General features: G+C 45.7%; 1 protein-coding gene across 4 annotated transcripts in view; it reads left to right on the top strand.

Moving 5' to 3' along the window:
* Positions 1–19,562, top strand: part of RASGEF1A (RasGEF domain family member 1A) — a 315,309-nt gene that overhangs the window by 244,607 nt on the left and 51,140 nt on the right. Inside the window, exon 1 of one of the 4 annotated variants that reach the window (XM_075841730.1) lies at positions 18,310–18,624. The exons of the other annotated variants lie outside the window; for them this stretch is intronic. Coding sequence (XP_075697845.1) covers positions 18,601–18,624 — 24 coding nt within the window. The 5' untranslated portion in view covers positions 18,310–18,600. Of the gene's footprint in view, positions 1–18,309; positions 18,625–19,562 lie in introns of those variants that run through there. 4 annotated transcript variants of the gene reach the window in all.

Genomic DNA, 19,562 nt, shown 5'->3' with positions numbered 1-19,562 from the left:
ACTGTATTTCCGCCTAAAGCCCCACTCCTCAGGTTCCGAGAACCAGCGGGTGGGTATCATCATATCCCGACTCCAGGAAGGGCCCCAAGAGTGGGCCTTCTCCTTGGCTCCTGACGCCCCTGAACTTTCCTCTGTTGATCGTTTTTTCTCTGCCCTCGGACTCATTTACGACGAGACTGACAGGACTGCTTTAGCCGAGAGTCAGCTGGTGACCTTACGTCAGGGTAGGAGACCGGTTGAGGAATACTGTTCTGATTTTAGGAAGTGGTGCGTAGCTTCTCAGTGGAACGATCCGGCCCTAAGGTGCCAGTTTAGGTTAGGATTATCTGACGCCCTGAAGGATCTGCTGGTTAGCTACCCCTCGCCTGACTCCCTTGACCAGGTTATGGCCCTAGCAGTACGACTTGACCGACGTCTCAGGGAACGTCAACTAGAACGCTTCTTTGTGCTCCCCTCTGACTTTTCTGCGATTCCCCCCGAGGTCCCGTCTCCTCGCCCCTCCACGGAGGACTCGGAGGTACCTATGCAACTCGGGGCCTCCATGTCCCCTCGACAACGTAGAGAGTTTCGCAGAATGAATGGTCTCTGCTTCTACTGTGGGGACGTCAAGCATCTACTGAACACCTGTCCCAGGCGCAAGAATAAGAAGCCGGAAAACTTCCGCGCCTAAGTGATCATCGGGGAGGTCACTTGGGCGCACAGGTATTTCCCGTTAATGTGAAACGCAATAAAATTTTGCTTCCCTTTCAGGTCTCGTTTGCTGGCCGGTCTGCCACGGGCAGTGCTTTCGTGGATTCTGGCTCATCTGCTAATATCATGTCTGCGGAATTTGCTATGTCTCTAAAGATGCCTTGTATTGATTTACCTTATCCTATCCCTGTAGTAGGAATCGACTCAACCCCCCTTGCTAATGGTTATTTTACTCAGCATACTCCTGTTTTTGAACTCCTGGTTGGCTCCATGCATTTGGAGCAGTGCTCTGTACTGGTGATGCAGGGATTATCGTCTGATCTGGTATTAGGTCTTCCCTGGTTGCAGTTGCATAATCCCACATTTGATTGGAATACTGGGGATCTCACCAAATGGGGTAATGAATGTCTTATGTCATGTCTTTCTGTTAACTCTATTTCTCCCCGGGAGGAGGTAAACACGCTTCCTGAGTTTGTTCAGGACTTCGCCGATGTGTTTTCTAAGGAGGCCTCCGAGGTGTTGCCCCCCCATAGAGATTACGATTGCGCTATCGATTTGGTGCCTGGTGCCAAGCTTCCTAAGGGTAGGATATTTAATCTTTCATGTCCTGAACGTGAAGCGATGAGGGTGTATATCCAAGAATGCCTGGCCAAGGGTTTCATTCGCCCCTCGACTTCTCCTGTAGGTGCTGGCTTCTTCTTCGTGGGGAAGAAGGATGGTGGTCTTAGGCCGTGCATTGATTATCGTAACCTGAATAAGGTCACCGTAAGGAACCAGTACCCACTTCCTTTGATTCCGGATCTTTTTAATCAGGTTCAGGGAGCCCAATGGTTTTCTAAGTTCGATCTACGGGGGGCATATAACCTTATCCGCATCAAAGAGGGGGATGAGTGGAAAACTGCGTTCAACACACCCGAGGGTCATTTCGAATACCTGGTCATGCCCTTTGGGTTGTGTAATGCCCCTGCTGTCTTCCAGAATTTTATTAATGAAATCCTGAGAGAGTACCTGGGTAATTTTCTTGTTGTGTACCTTGATGACATACTGGTGTTTTCCAAGGACTGGTCCTCCCACGTGGAGCATGTCAGGAAGGTGCTCCAGGTCCTTCGGGAGAATAATCTGTTTGCTAAGACTGAAAAATGTGTCTTTGGGGTACAGGAGATACCATTTTTAGGGCAAATCCTCACTCCTCATGAATTCCGCATGGACCCTGCCAAGGTTCAAGCTGTGGCGGAATGGGTCCAACCTGCCTCCCTTAAGGCGTTACTGTGTTTTTTAGGGTTCGCCAACTATTACAGGAGATTTATTGCCAACTTCTCGGTCGTCGCTAAGCCTCTTACGGACCTTACCCGCAAGGGTGCCGATGTCCTCCATTGGCCCCCTGAGGCCGTCCAGGCCTTTGAGACTCTCAAGAAGTGCTTTATCTCGGCCCCCGTGCTGATTCAGCCCAACCAAGAGGAGCCATTTATTGTGGAGGTTGACGCTTCCGAGGTGGGAGTGGGGGCCGTCTTGTCCCAGGGTACCAGCTCCCTCACCCATCTCCGCCCCTGTGCTTACTTCTCTAGGAAGTTTTCGCCCACGGAGAGTAACTATGATATTGGTAACCGCGAACTTCTAGCCATTAAATGGGCTTTTGAGGAGTGGCGGCACTTCCTGGAGGGGGCCAGACACCAGGTAACGGTCCTTACGGATCACAAGAATCTGGTTTTCCTAGAATCGGCCCGGAGGCTTAATCCTAGACAAGCTCGGTGGGCACTATTCTTTACCAGATTTAATTTCTTGGTTACCTATAGGGCTGGGTCCAAGAATATTAAAGCTGACGCTCTGTCACGTAGTTTCATGGCCAATCCTCCTTCCGAGAAGGATCCCGCTTGTATTTTACCCCCTGGTATAATCGTCTCTGCCACGGATTCTGATTTAGCTTCTGATATCGCGGCTGATCAGGGTGCAGCTCCCGGGAACGTCCCTGGGGACAAACTGTTTGTTCCCCTGCAATACCGGCTGAGGGTACTCAGGGAAAACCATGACTCCGCTCTATCTGGTCATCCTGGCATCTTGGGCACCAAACACCTCATTACCAGAAACTATTGGTGGCCTGGGTTGCCTAAAGATGTTAGGGCTTACGTTGCCGCTTGTGAGGTTTGCGCTAGGTCCAAAACCCCTAGGTCCCGACCTGCGGGCCTACTACGTTCCTTGCCCATTCCCCAGAGACCTTGGACCCATATCTCCATGGATTTTATCACCGATTTGCCTCCATCTCAGGGCAAGTCGGTGGTGTGGGTGGTAGTCGACCGCTTCAGCAAGATGTGCCACTTTGTGCCCCTTAAGAAGCTACCTAACGCCAACACGTTAGCTTCTTTGTTTGTGAAACACATCCTGCGTCTCCATGGGGCCCCAGTCAATATCGTTTCTGACAGAGGGGTACAATTTGTTTCCTTATTTTGGAGAGCTTTTTGTAAAAAGTTGGAGATTGATCTGTCCTTCTCCTCCGCCTTCCATCCCGAAACTAATGGCCAAACGGAAAGGACCAACCAATCCCTGGAACAATATTTAAGGTGTTTCATCTCTGACTGTCAATTCGATTGGGTCTCATTCCTTCCCCTTGCTGAATTTTCCCTGAATAACCGGGTCAGTAACTCGTCAGGGGTCTCCCCGTTTTTCTGTAATTTCGGGTTTAACCCAAGGTTCTCCTCCGTCTCCCCTGGTTGTTCCAATAATCCTGAGGTAGAGGAGGTTCATCGGGAACTGTGCACTGTCTGGGCCCAGGTTCAGAAGAACCTAGAGGCGTCCCAGAGCGCACAAAAGATTCAGGCGGATAGTAGACGTTCTGCTAACCCCCGGTTTGTCGTCGGGGATTTGGTCTGGTTGTCGTCCAGGAACTTGCGCCTTAAGGTCCCGTCCAGGAAGTTTGCTCCCCGATTTATTGGACCTTATAAGATCATTGAAGTCCTCAACCCTGTATCCTTCCGTCTGGAGCTCCCCCCATCCTTTCGCATACATGACGTCTTCCATGCCTCCCTCCTTAAACGCTGCTCCCCGTCCTGGTCCCCCTCGAGGATACCTCCTGTTCCCGTTCTCACCCCTGAGGGGGTAGAATTCGAGGTGGGCAAGATTATGGACAGTAGGATGGTCCAGGGCTCCCTCCAGTACCTGGTCCATTGGAGAGGATACGGGCCGGAGGAGAGGACTTGGGTACCTGCCCGTGATGTTCACGCTGGGGTATTGATCAGGAGGTTCCACCTCCTCTTCCCCACTAAACCGGGTCCCCTTAGTAAGGGTCCGGTGGCCCCTCATAAAAGGGGGAGTACTGTTAGGGATCTGCCAGGTACTTCATCTAGCTATACTCCTGGGATTAATCAATCCACACCTGAGGCCAGACCTGCTCGACTGACACCATCTCCCACCAACCAGGGTGGCAGGCTCAGGAGTGGGAGAGCCTATCGCGGCCTGGTTTCTCGGAGTTAGCTCCGCCCCCTGCCCTTTATTACCTGCCCTGTGCTCTCCCTCAGTGCTTGTAATTCTTTTGGATTCCTGGCCCCTCTGCTGCTTGCTCCAGCCTGCTTCTGCCGTGCTTCTGCCTTGCTGCAGTTCTGCTTGACCTGCTTGCTTGCCCTGGCTTGCTTCTGTCTCCGTGCCTGCTCGGGTGTACTCACTTCGTCCTGGTCCTGACTGTTCGTTCGCCGCCCCGTTTCCTCGTGGCGTTCCGTGGCTACTGCCCCTTCCCTTGCGTGTTCCCTGTTTGTCTTCCTGTGCACTTAGCCAGCGTAGGGACCGCCGCCCAGTTGTACCTCGTCGCCTAGGGCGGGTCGTTGCAAGTAGGCAGGGACAGGGCGGTGGGTAGATTAGGGCTCACTTTCCCTTCACCTCCTTCCTGCCATTACACAATCAGCTCAATCTCCCACATGCATGCGCTTTGGCTTCTTAAGTCTGGACTGAGCTCGCGAGCGAACCCTGGTGGTCACTGTGGAACAGGACGGCCGTATGTGCAGACATCTCTGGAGAGAAGGGCGTCGACTGGATGGAAGGAGTTTGTGGTCAGCGACCACGGACGTTACAGTAATAAGCTTACAAACTGTTTCCAATAATAACAAGCAGACAATTAAATGATGCTCTGGCTAAAATTCATAACTCAGAACCAGTAAATGTAGTTACAATGTTACTTAAGCCCAATTTATGTTTAGATTAATTCTATACTATTCTGAAGAAAAAAGTGACATAATAACGAGAGACGAACTGTAGTGTGAACAGTTGTAGACCACATTCACACGGCAGTATTCTGGTCATTATTTTACATTAGTGGTTGTAAGCCAAATTCAGTAATGGGTCCAAAACTTGGAAGAAGTGCAAATCTTTCCATTACAGTTTTTCTCTGTGTAGGTTATACTCCTGGTTTTGACTTTGACAAATACTAATGCAAAATACTGACCAAAATACTGCCGTGTGAAAGCAGCCTAAGGCCGCTTTCATAGGAACATAATTTGGGAGCTTTTTTTTGTACCCCCGTTCATGAGTACAAGAGTTAGAGTCCTATAGAGGCCTATGGTGCTCTAACTCCAGTTACGCTGAACCACGGGAGGCCCTGGTGTTCCGTCCGTAATAAGGGACCAAAAAAGCCCCCGTATTACGCTGTCTGATATCACTGGGCTAGAATTGTAGAATTGTAGAGAAGGGAAAAGGAGGTTAAGAAAAGATGTATTCATATCTACACTACATCAGCATAATTCCATGATTAGTGATAATGATCTCATGTCATATGAGCAAGCACAAGTTATGTAATAATTCCCAAAAAATAATGATGATAATTATTTAAGCTTCCTTATGTCTGACCTGGAAAAAACTCATAGAATATGAATTAAAATATCAAGAAAATATAAACTTCAGTCATAACTGTGTAATAAGAAAGGAACTAAAACACCCAGGGGCCTCCTCCTGGGTGTTTTTTTTAAATACAGAAACATAATGGAACCTATTCTGGAAACAACTTATTTATTTATAAATTTATTGAAGATCTGTATGGTACTTTAACATGTTGTTAAAAAGCCATATATGTGTCACACCTCCCGTTCACTTGAATAAAGTAATAAGGGAAAAAGTTCTGCATGGTAAGACTATTGTATAGTGTGGAAAATATTGTTGAGCACAGCTGGGACAAAGGGTAAAGAAAAGAGACAGTTGAATATGGTGTAACTAGCTTCTTGGTGTGACTGAAACTCTTATGGGGTCACTGTTGCTAACTTTTACTGAGGCACCTCAGCTGGCACTGCTATATAGAAATCATGGTTGGTACTGTAATGGGAGCAGAGGCGTAGCTAGGTGTTTAGCACAGGCGGCGGGGGGGGGGGGGTGAAACACATCTGAGTGGGCCCCAACCTAGTGAGCCCCCCTTAGTGGCCCCCACACAGTACAATGCCCTCATAGCTTCCCCCACACAGTATAATGCTCCTATAGCTGGCCCCACACAGTATAATGCCCCTATAGCTGGCCCCACACAGTATAATGCCCCTATAGCTGGCCCCACACAGTATAATGCCCCTATAGTGCCTCCACGCAGAATAATGCCCCCATAGCTGCCCACACACAGTATGATGACCCCTTAGTGCCCCCTACTCAGTATAATACCCACGACAAGTGGAGGAGATCCCTCTGCTCCTTTGGTCTGTACAGTGTGTGGCTCGGCACAGACCAGCACAATGACATTACTACATTGCGCCTGTCTGCGCTGAACCGCTCACGGACGGCATTACAGAGTGAATGCTGAAGCAAGCTCCCTCCTCCAGCATTATATTCAACTGTATCTGCGTCCTGAGAATGCAGATACAGTTGGAACCGGGACATGCCTCCGCTGGGGGACAGGCCCTAGGCCCCACCATCTCAGCGGGCCCAGGACCACCTCCCTCCCTGCCCTCCTGCTAGTTACGCCTCTGAATGGGGGAAATGTCATTCAAGGAAATGGTGCATTTTTACATTTACCTTGGGCATCAAAATAGCTTCTAACACACCTATGGTCATGTTGTAAAAGAGTAAAAAAAAACATTTAAAAATCAAGGAGGAAGTCACTTTTTATGTTGGTGCATATATTTATGCTTTATATACAAATATATTGCTTCCTTGTATACAGAAAAGATAATTAGGTTGGACTTGTCTACTAATAGATGTTTGTAAGCTGTTATTTACTCAGGTTAGTAACAGACCATCCTTGTGTGAACTACATCCATTGTCTGAAATTAGAAGAAAGCACCACTCCTGACTACGGGCTGTGTTTGGTACTGCAGCTTAGACTCATTCAAGTTAAGGTGATTTCGCTGCAACACAAGCTGTAGCCCATGTACAAGAGTGGCGCTTTCCAGGAAAATAAGATAACTTTTTTTTATAATCCCATACAACCCCTTTAAAAGGATATTTCCAGGAATTGCAGGAATTTTACATGAATGTATTCCTAAGAGAACTTACCAATATTGAAGTGTTCACAGTTTTTCTGTTTGTGTTGTCCAGTGTGATTGTCACCTAAGTCACTTGACTTCAAAAAATGGCTCTAGTGCTGTTTGACTTATTGCAATAGAGGGCCATAATTCACTCGATTAGCCATGTGCTTGTGTCAGCAGGGTAAGGCCACACATAGAGGCCACGTACATCCAAAAACCACTCCAACGTGCGTTTTTACCTCAAAGTTTACCCGCAAAACCAAGCGGCTATTAATCAATTTGAAAGCCATACTGATTTGTGGTAAAACAGCATGTTGGCATGGTTTTCAACAGCAATGTATGGCCTTATCCTTAGACATGATCAGGTCAGCTTTTCAACCTCTGATTGTATAAAAGAATGATTCCATTCACTGGCAGCAAACAGATGGTGGGGAAGTTAAACACAAAGTATAATAGAAAGTTGCAGAACTTTTTATTACACAATGGGGAAGCTTAATTTACATAAAATAGGAAATTCCCTTTAGGCTACATTAACATGAGCGTGACAGATTTACAAGTGTAAAAGACGCAAGTTAAATCTGTCCATGTGCGTTGCGTTTTGCATTAGCGTGCTTTGCGAGTGGCATGTGTTTATCACACGCTTTTTTTTTCAATGTAACTGATGCGTATCCGCACCGATATAGGACATGCAGTGAGTTTCACGCAATGGACACTTGCTGCTTAAAAACTCACACATGTGTGAATATCCCCATTGAAATCAATGGGTCCGTGTGCTGTGCGTAGTTTCAACGCACCACACACGGACGAGAATCACGCTCATCTGAATGACCCCTAAATGAGAGAAATCAAACTAAAAATTAAAATGTACATGTCCGCCCAAAAGTTTTACTCCGTGAGACCTTTACTCCTTGAATTCCTGTGTTTCAGTTGCAGTAGAACTATCTTAGAGCCGTAACATTTTATTTTCATGAGCATATTTGCAGTTCCCCTATAGTTAAAGGGGTTTTCCAGGCTTTAGTTTTCTTTGGCCTGTTATTCAAGAAGAATAAGAGGGCTTTCCGATTATATGTGTAAAGAATAGGGGTGGGGAGACAACAGGTGAGTCCTAATCTACCCGCAACTCAGTCCCTGCCTACTTGCACAACCCGTCCTAATTGACGGCGTACAACTGGGCAACGGTCCCTACGCTCAGTAAGTGCAAGACAGACAACACAAGACAAGGGCACACAGAAGCAAAGGCGAGTAAGGGCAGTTGCCCACGGAAAACCGTGAGCAACAGGCAGTGGTGAATGAGCAAATCAAACCAGGAGAGTACGTAGTAGCAAAACAGAGCAGGCGAATAGTCAGGCAAGCCTGGGTCAAAAAGTTACAGTGGTCAATCAGGTAAATAGCAGGAATAGCAGAGCCAGGAAACAAGAGAATCACAGGCAAGGAACATGCTGCAAGTGAGGGTATAAATAGATCAAGGGCGGGAGCTAGAACCATCAGGCCAGGCTGTGATAGGTTCTCCCTTTCCTCAGCCTGCAAGTCTGAGTGGTAACAGATCGCGTCACTCTAGCAGACCTTGGAACTGATGAAGGCTGATTAACCCCGGGCGTCGACACAGAACCTGTGTCAGGCAAACCCTTTACAATATGTTTTAGTAAATATGACCTCCCTCCACTGATCTGGACACTATTCTATGTAAACCTTGCAGTGGCGCTCAGGTCCATACATGCCCCCGCACTCTCTGAGCAATGTATGGGACGCCCGTACATTTCACAGGGTGTGTGACCCTGTAACAGAAAGCGATTAATGTACATATACCCTTAAGTAGAAAATGTTATTTCAGTTTTTAGGACTCCGTGCAGGTGAGCATCCATAGAAACCAAACCATAAGTGTATGGCTGCTTTCACAAAATTGTAATACAGGTGCATTTTAATGTGGCTGCAATAACTGGATATCATGTGATTCTAATGAACCGGACATAGATCACCATAGGATACTATGTGGATGTAAGTCCAGTTCAGCAGAACCATGGTGGACTGTGCATTGCGCCCATATATACGGCCATGTGAAAGCAGCCTTATTCACACGAGCTTAGTTCACGGCCGTGATACGCGTGTGAAAATCACGCGAGTCGCACGGACCTATGTAACTCAATGGGGCCGTTCAGACAGTCCGTGATTTTCACGCAGCGTGAGTCCGCTGCGTAAAACTCACGACATGTCCTATAGTTGAGCGATTTTCGCGCATCACGCACCCATTGAAGTCAACGGGTGCGAGAAAATCAGGCATGGCACACGGACGTACTTCCGTGGTTCGCGCAACAGTTGTTTAAGAAATGAAGGCAAAAATAAAACCACCTCCTTCATTTCTGATTTTGAACATAAAAACAGAGTGTCATAACGATGCAGGAAAATCACGCAGACACGCACCAAACACTGATGACACGCGGCACTGCAGTGTGAATAAGGCCTAATGCACAGACAGAGCAGTCCCCCAGAACCAGTGCACGCTGCTCTGTCTAACTGGGGGACCCCTTTAAGTAACAAAAACACCTGTATCAATGTGGGTGAATTCTGTAGTGTGCCACAAAACTCACCAGGGTAATATATATACAGTATATTCCAGTGCACATAACAACTATACAATGCAACAACTCTATGATACAACTATTGAATGCATGAGGTCTAGCTTGTTACGCCAGTTAACAGCATTTTTAATTAAATAGTATTTGTATAAAAAGTTAACATTCAAAGTAGAATCCACAAACCTATTTTTCCCTGACACCAATCATGCTTCATGTAGCCGACACTAGTTCTGGAAACCAGAATTTTCCTATCTCCAAAACAGCAGCAAACACGTTTCCACTAAGCAAATACAAAGGCCCAGCCTCCTACCGTGTCATTTTCAGCATGTAATTGCAGAGCTGCTCAACTCCGAGAGGTTAAAAATAAGTTGCTTTTGGTTGAGGAGCGCCGCCGCTAGCCAGGGATGGAGAACTATATGGCAAACTTGCATAGTCTAGATGCTGTTCTCATGGAAACTGTACATGAAGACATCACCAGTTGCTGAAAGCTAAAGTGCTTCTTACACCCCGTATTTGACAAGTCTATGCGGGTGAGAGCAGGTAAAGATAGAATGTGTAAGCATATACTAAAGTCAGAGACAACTCCTGGGGCCCAACATAGAATGTGTAACAGGGCCCCTGACCTACTATGTGCTATTTCTAATACTGGCCTGTTCTTCGGTAGCAGAGGGACTCTGGGTCCCCTCAGTTCACAGCGCCCCCGGTGTCACTGCTGCCTCTGCACCCTCTTTATCTTTTAATGTTCGCCCTCCTTCACACACCTTTTTCTCAGTGAATTTTGTATGATATTTTTTTCAGGCGTTTTTGGTGGCGTTTCTTATCATGTGACATTATGTTCATCTGTTTTTCCTAGCATTATTGAAGTTCTATAGAGAAGTCTATGGAAAAATTTCCATACAAAAAAAAGATGCACAAAAAATGCTGTGAAATATTCCACCGCATAAATGCTGTGTGTGAATCCAGCCTTATAGGGATTGACTGCTCTGGAAAATACATTTTTGATGGAAGTCCCATGACAATAAACTAATCTCGCTCCTTGGACCCTTACTGGTCTGCTACAATCAGTGGAGGAACCCATCAGCAAATGTTCAATTCTGCGACAGCGCCACCTCAGGACAAATAAAGCATTAGAACTTTAATATTGTTATCAATGGGCAAGGTTCTCAAAGAGAGACAAACACTCTTTATAGTGGCTCCGTATTCTGAACTATAGTATAGATGAGGTTACTTTAAAGGCTATGAACACCTCTCACATAGAAAACATTCTTTTTACACGTGCTAGTGGTTACCTGGAGTTAAAAAGTTGCAAATTGTAATTTCCATTTCTTAATTTATTTTCAGACCCCTAACATTCAGTTGACAACTCGCTCCTAGTTTCAGATTTTTCTCACGTCTCTCCCAGTAATATAAATGTGAGGTCTGTAAGTTCAAGATGCTGCTGCCTTCATTAGCTCTCATGAATATGCACAGCTTTGTCCCTGTACTGCTTTCCCCTTCCATGAGGTATCCCTTTTACCTGATGCTGAGAAGTATGTGATTTCCCACCTTCCTTCCCCTGCCCGTGTGATAAACATGCTCCCTCTGCAGACTACCGGGTATGATTTTCTCCCTTTGTTTAAGAAAAGGGAAAAGGAGAGTAAAGAAAGCAGATGAGTCAGCACCGACCGGACCAGTGTGCTGTCTGATCTATGTCAGCGATGTGAAGGAGTTTTACAGACTCTACAGCAGGTAGAACATTTTTTATAAAGTACCTTCATTTTCCATATAGGAAGCAATTGAACAAAAAAAAAAAATGTCAGTGCAAAGATGTTCTTATAGAAATGTAAGCAATGCCCTGACAAATTTGAACATATAAATTTGACGGATCGTTTTAATTTATTTTTATGTTAACCATATGACTGTACATTTTCAATACTAGAAATAGAAAGTTAAATTACAGAACACCTCAATCTAAAGACATTTGTTTATTCAATCCAAGGTCATGTGTTTTAACTTGCTAGACATTTTTTTTTTTTTTGTGGCACATCAGGAATTTTTTTATTTTTTTTTAAAAGCAAGTGATTCCAGAATTTAAGTGAAAAGTACAGATGAGAATTCCCCTTTGAGCATTGTGAGAGGATTTCCATTTCATCGTAACTAACTTGCAGTTCCTCTTTCCACTACAGTTTCTTAATACATTTACACAGCTTTGTCTCGGGTTTTCTAATTCTCGCCCCCACAATCACTTCCCACATATACCTGTGGGTTGAATCTCCCCCTGTGAAATCCAAAGCTTTCTGTATTCATTTGAATAAATAGGAGTAAAGCACATTGAAAGAATAACTATTACAAATGTAAAGTTGATGCTGTGCTATTGTATTGAGTGTCAATTACATTGTTAGAGTGATGTCATCATTTATAATTGGTGATTTGTGACATAATGTTACAATAATTAGTATACTACAATAAACCCTCATATGGCCTAGGAAGTTTTATACAGAGTTGGAGTATGATGTTTGGGTGATTCCAAGCTTACAATTCTTCTTTTATTTTTCTTCCAGAGTAAAAGCTTTTCAATTTGCATGCATATCTATATATCTACAAGCCAACCTGCTCCAGATGTAAAACAAGCTGTTTATCAGATTATTATAAGTACTTATAAACATTCCTAAGAAACCATCAGAACTGGACAAACAAAATAAATCAGCCCTAGCATTAAAAACCATGCCAGCTTAGAAAACAAATACATTTAAATAGTAGCCCACCCAAAATAATATCCCTGAGTTGTCGTCTTCTCCAAATGTTTTAATATTCTATCCAGTTATGTCAGTCTTTACTGTCGTTCTGGCATTATATTCATGAATCAGAATCTGCTAGTCCAGTGTTTCATTTCTTCTTTGTATTTTAGACTATCAGGACCAATTGGAGAACAAATTTTACATGGAGAAATCCAACCAATTATTGCCCATGAGAGTCATGGGTCCCACTTGATTCTGAGTGCATCCTCGCCTTTCAGAATTATCCAGTCACAAGTAGTCAGCACTTAATCTTGTGCAGGGGCGTAGCTTGGGGGGCAGGTGGGGCATGTGCCCTTGGCGCAACTAAGAGGGAAAGTGGGGGGGGGGCGCTAGGGCCGCACCATCCATGACGGCGGACTGCTGCCTCTTTGAGGGGGCGGCGGCGCCACTGAAACCAGACGCTGCCACCCCCTCCTGCACTATTGGCGATGAATGGCCGGGTACGTTCCATGCCCTGCCATTCAGCGCCTTTCAACTACTCAAGCGGCGCGTTTAATTATTTGTGCCGCTTGCATCATTCAAAGACGCTGATTGACAGTCATAGTGCCCTGCCAATCAGCGCCTTTCATAGATGCAAGCGGCGCGATCACGTAATCGCGCTGCTTGCATCGTTCAACCCAAGCAGATCTGATCAGAAGAGAGCAGGTCTACATTGCCAACGGACGGCGCAGGAACGGGATTAAGGTGAGTATGTAAAGTTTTGTTTTTTTTATCCTAATAAAAACGTGAGTGACATTAACTACAGGGGGGCTCTATCTACAGGGGTCGGCTCTATCTAAAGGGGGGGCTATATGTGGATCCCTATAGAGGGAGCTATATGTAAGGCACTATATACAGGGGTGGGCTATATACAGGGATGGGCTATATGTGGAGCAATATAGGGGGAGCTATGTGTGAGGCACTTTATACAGGGGTGGGCTATATACAGGGGTGGGCTATATGGGGAGCACTATAGGGGGAGCTATATGTGAGGCTATATACAGGGATGGGCTATATGTGAAGTACTATAGGGGGAACTATATGTAAGGCACAATATACAGGGGTGGGCTATGTGTGGAGCATTATTTATAGGGGGAGATATATGCAGGGAACTATCGACAGGGGTGGGCTATATGTTGGACACTATTTACAGGGGTGGGCTATATCTACAGGGGGGCTATATACAGGGGTGGGATATATATGGAGCACTATAGGGGAGCAATATGTGAGGCACTATATACAGGGGTGGACTATATGTGGAGCACTATTTATAGGGGAGATCTATGTAGGGCACTATCTACAGGGGTGGGCTATATGTTGGACACCATATACAGGGGTGGGCTATATGTGGAGCACTATCTGCAGGGGGCTATATGTGGGGCACTATCAGCAGAGGGGGCTATATGTAGGGCACTATCAACAGAGGTGGCTATATGTGGGTACTATCTACAGTAGGAACTATATGTGGTACACTATCTACAGATAGTGGCTGTATGTGGGGCACTATCTAGAGGGGCTCTATGGGGTCACTATCTACAGGGGGATCTATGTAAGGCACTATCTACAGGGGGCTCTATGAGGGGAACTATCTACAGGGGGCACTGTGTTTGTGGGGGTCACAGTGTATGGTGCTATTATAATTAGAGGTGCAGTGTATGGCGCTATTATAATCAGGGACAGTGTATGGTGCTATTATAATTAGTGGTCCCGTCTATGGTGCTATCATATTTAGGGACACAGTGTCTGGCACCATGAGAACTTTATCTTTGTTTATAGGTGCAGAAATGTGCAGATACTAAACATTGCATACTGGGAACATACCACAAGACCTAGCATTTTGGAGATGTTCTTACGTCTAGCCATCAAAATTTGGCCCCTGTTAAAGTCACTCAGATTCTCACGCGTGCCCATTTTCAACCTCAAGTACTGACTGTTCACTTGCTGCCTAATATATCCCAACCCTTGACAGATGCTATTGTAATGATATAAGCAATGTTATTCACTTCACCTACCAGTGGTTTTAATGTTATGGCTGATCAGTGTATATATATATGTATATATATATATATATATATATATATATATGTATATATATATATATATATATATATATATATATATATATTTATTCGACTTCTATAATGTTTTTTTGACTGTGTGGTTAACAACCAATATAGTCAGCATGGCAGTTCCCACCATGCTTTCCCAAAGTAATGAAGACAACTGCTGCCTGATTATTTAGTAATATTGGAGTAGAACATGTACAACTTGATAACTAGCAGATGTGTCATATAGAAAATCTAGATGACAACTTCTGTGGGAGCTATAATGGAGGATACAGTTAGAGGCGTAGCTAGGGGGGGCAGGCGGGGCATGTGCCCCGGGCGCAACTAAGAGGGAAAGTGGGGGGGTGCCAGGGCTGCACCGTCCATGATTGCGGCCTGCTGCCTCTCTGAGGGGGCAGTAGCGCCACTGAAACCAGCCGCCGCCACCCCCTCCAACACCATATACAGTGGTGGGCTATATGTGGAGCACTATCTATAGGGGGAGCTATATGCGAGGCACTATCTACAGGGGTGGGCTATATGTTGGACACTATATACACGGGTGGGCTATATGTGGAGCACTATCAACAGGGGTGGGCTATATGTGGAGCACTATCTACAGGGGAAGCTATATGTGGAGCACTATCTGCAGGGGGAGCTATATGTGGGGTACTATCTATAGGGGGCCTTGATGTGGGGCACTATTTTCAGAGGGGGCAATATGTGGGGCACTATATACAGGGCTGTCTATATGGAAGGCACTATCTACAGGGGGCTATATGTGGGACACTATCTAAAGGGGGCTGTATGTGGCGCACTATCTACAGGGGCTATATGGGTGTCACTATCTACAGGGGGTTCCCATGTAGGGCACTATCTACAGGGGGCTCTATGGGGGCAGGGGCACAGTGTGTGTGTGTGTGTGTGTGTGTGTGTGTGTGTGTGTGTGTGTGTGTGTGTGTGTAACACAGTGTGTGGTGCTATTATAATTAGAGGTGCAGTGTATTGCGCTATTCTATTTAGGGGCACAGTGTGTGGCACCATGATAACTTTATCTTCGTTTATAGGTGCAGAAATGTTTCAAAAGTGAGAAGCTGAAGACATCTGAGCGGCAAACTGCAGATATGGGCTGTGGCCAGGAGTAGTCGTCATAGAGGTATGGGCCGGATGGAGAAGAAAAGAGAAAAAAGAACAACTAGAATCTGATGTCACCTGTGAGTCACTTAATGTAAATGGGCCAAGACAAGACAACCGGTGAACCAGCAAAAGAGTCATAGCAACCCAAGCATCATTGATGCTCATTGGGCGCGTAGGCTAGCCAGTTTTGTCCGATCCCACAAAAGAGCTACTTAAGCGCAATTTCTGAAAAGTTAATGCTGGCAATGATGGAAATTTGTCAGAACACACAGTGCATCACAGCTTGCTGCATTCGGCTAACCCCTCTCCACTGCCAAAAGTGTCTACGATGGGCACGTGAGAATCACAACTGGACCATAAGAAGTTGGCCTTGTCTGGTGAATCATGTTTTCTTTTACATCATGTGGATGGCCATGTACACCTTGGGAAGAGATCGCACCAGTATACACTATGAGAAGAAGACAAGCTGGCGGTGGGAGTGTGATGCTCTGGGCAATGTTCTGCTGGGAGACCATGGTACTTGGCATTCATATGGATGTACGTTGCCACATACTACCTGACCATTGTTGCAGATCAAGTACACCCCTTTAAGGCAACAGTTTTCCCTAATGGCAGTGGAAATCTTTGGGGTTTGCTGGAAAAACTTTCGGATCCACGGAGGTCCCACCTCACATTAGGACTTAAAGGATCTGTTGCAGATGTCTTGGTGCCAGATGCCACAGGACACTTTTAGAGGTCTTGTGGAGAAGGGTCAGAGCTGTTTTGGCAGCATTAGGGGGTCCTATACAATATTAAGCAGCTGGTCTTAATTTTATGGCTGATATAAAAAAAATATATATATATATACACTGCTCATAAACATTATGGGAACACTTAATCACACATAAGGACCCAGGTTCTAACCTTTAATCACACATAGGATCTCAAAACAAAAGATAAATTGTGTAATTCATTGAGAACAAAATTACTTATCAGCAGTCAAGGGAAACCGAAATTACCCTATGAGGGCTGAAATCCAAATCCCCCCAAAAAGCAATGTAAAAAATAAAAAAATCACAGGCAGGTCAAATTTGCAGATAGTGCCATACTGACCCCCTGTAGATTCTGCCGTATAGCTCCCCCTGTACATTCTGCCATATAGCCCCCCTGTAGATTGTGCCATACAGCCCCCTTGTAGATTGTGGCATATAGCCCCCCTGTAGATTGTCATACAGCCCCACCGTAGATTGTGTCATACAGACACCCCTGTAGATTGTGCCATACAGCCCCCTGTAGATTGTCATACAGCCCCCACTGCAGATTGTGTCATACAGCCCCTTGTAGACAGTGCTATACAGCCCCCTGTAGATAGTGACTCCCTTCCCCCATTTAGATAGTGCTCCCTTCCCCTTGTTGATAGTGCCATACAGCCCCCCTTGTAGATAGTGCCATACAGCCCCCCTGTAGATAGTCCCCCCTTGTAGATAGTGCCCACACCTCCCACTTGTAGATAGTGCCCCCACCTCCCCCTTGTAGAAAGTGCCATACAGCCCCCACCTGTAGATAGTGCCCCATCTCCCTCTTGTAAATAGTGCCATACAGCTGCCCCTGTAAATAGTGCCCCCACATCCCGCTTGAAAATAATACCATACAGTCCCCCCTTTTATATAGCACCCCCACCTTCCCCTTGAAGATAGTGCAATTCAGCCACCCTGTAGATTGTGCCCCCCTGTAGATAGTGCCATACAGCCCCCCTTGTAGATAGCGCGTTCTAAGGACGCAGATACTATTGAATGTGGTGTCCCTACCGCTGTAGCAGCCATAGCGGCTGATACTGTGTCCACCAGGCATGGGGCCACGGGCCCCCTCATGCCGCAGGCCCAGTAGCAGCCGCTATGGCTGCTACAGTGGTAGTTACACCACTGGCTGTGAGCACAGGTCCCACTACAGGACGTCGGGCCTTCATGGAGCCAATTCTGACAGTTTGTTTGAAAGCATGCACACCAGTAGTCTGCTGGAGGTCATTTTGTAGGGATCTGTCACTGCTCCTCATGTTCCTTTTTGCACAAAGGAGAAGATAATGGTCCTGTTGATCGGTTGATACCTTTCTACAGCCCTGTCCGGCTCTCCTCGTGTGGCGGACCGTGTCCCAGTATCTGCTCCATGCTCTTGAAACTGTGCTGGGAGACACAGCAAACCTTCTTGCGACCGCACGTATGAACTTATGATTCCCAACTAACTGGGTAGATTGATATTCCTGAAGTTTAATTGACTTGCGGTTATACTGTGATGCTTAAGTGTTCCCTTAAAGGGGTTATCCCACCAAAAGTATTTATCACTTAGCTGCAGAATAGGTGATAAACACCTCATTGCTGGGGGTCTGACCGATGGATGGAACGGGTCCCCCGAGTCCCAAAATTAACAGAGCCATGTTAACCAGTGTCGAACACTGCAATAATAGTATATAAATATATATATATAGCAAAATCCAAGATACAAGACCACTCCAAATTCAGTCAAAAAATAGGATCACTTTAATCACCACTTGCGACGTTTCAGCCCTACTCCATGGGGCCTTTCTCAAGCAATATCTGTCTCTTGTGACTACACCTCTCATCTTCTGCACAGCAGGAGGGCGGAGAGACAGTCCAGTGTAACCCGTTGTACAAGCCTATAAACGACCAAAAAAGGCAGGAGGAGGGACCAGAGAGGATTAGACAGCAGCACTGCTACAAAAGAAATGAGCCACAATCATTCTGGTGTTATATGAACTGGCCAACAAGCAGGGAGACGGTGGAGCTCTCACTGTTCACAGCTTCGTCACAGGCAGGATAAGGCGGGGAGAATATTATCCCTCTTGGTTTATTAGGAAGCTATTCAGATACAGGTTGGCGGGAAGGCAAACAGCTCCGGGATAATGCTGACAGCCTAACGGGGTCCGCTGCCAAGGCAACACATCTACTCTGCAAATCTGAAAAAAAAAACTCCAGCAGTCCTTATGCGCATGGTGCCAAAAATGAGGGTAAGCAGCAGCTTTTTCTGTGCGTTCGCTCATGGTGGATTACCCAGATTCCAGGTCTGATATCGGTGATTCCCACCCAGGAGAATCTATGGAGTAGAGAATGTTTAAACATTTACTCATCTAATAATTTGTTCGCGAGGTTCAGGAATTTGCCGTGAATTGGGCTGATTATAATCTTAGGGAATCAATGGAGAGAATTTTTTAAGATTTCCTCATCTCTATTCCGTAGTGTCAAGTGGTCGCAGGAATTGTAATGTATCTAACGTGTATTGATTGGCAGGAGCGGGTATCCCTGAAGGTGTCTTGTCTTCTACCACCCAGTGCTGGCATATGTGACGATGCTTCAGTAGTAAGATGTAGAGCACATGCATCAGCTCTCTACTGCAATTCTCAGATTCTATCTAATGTTTTCTCTCTCTCTCTCTCTCTCTCTCCTCTCTCTCTCTCTCTTCTCTCTCTCTCTTCTCTCTCTCTCTCTCTCTCTCTCTCTCTCTCTCTCTCTCTCTCTCTTCTCTCTCTCTCTCTCTCTCTCTCTCTCTCTCTCTCTCTCTCTCTCTCTCTCTCTCTCTCTCTCTCTCTCTCTCTCTCTCTCTCTCTCTCTCTCTCTCTCTCTCTCTCTCTCTCTCTCTCTCTCTCTCTCTCTCTCTCTCTCTCGCATATTACTACAATTGCAGAAATGTAATGTACAAAGTGTGTCACAGTTGGTACCAGTATTTTGGGGAAAGTTGTTCAATAGTTTGATTACTGCACATGTTTTTGTTTAGTAAATACATCCCCACTATTGTATTTCATAGACATACTAGTATCACCGAATTGTTACATAGCATGTTTAAACAAGCAGAAGAATTCTTGTACACCAATATTCAGGCACTGTACATATGTAGCAGAGTTAAATTTGTCATTGAAAGCATATGTTCACCTTCACTGAAATTTGCCAC

Source organism: Rhinoderma darwinii, chromosome 11 (genome assembly GCF_050947455.1).
Source record: "Rhinoderma darwinii isolate aRhiDar2 chromosome 11, aRhiDar2.hap1, whole genome shotgun sequence".
In the NCBI taxonomy this organism is placed as follows: domain Eukaryota; kingdom Metazoa; phylum Chordata; class Amphibia; order Anura; family Rhinodermatidae; genus Rhinoderma; species Rhinoderma darwinii.
The sequence above is the reverse complement of the archived record's forward strand: the minus strand, read 5'-3'. Positions and strand labels throughout refer to the sequence as shown.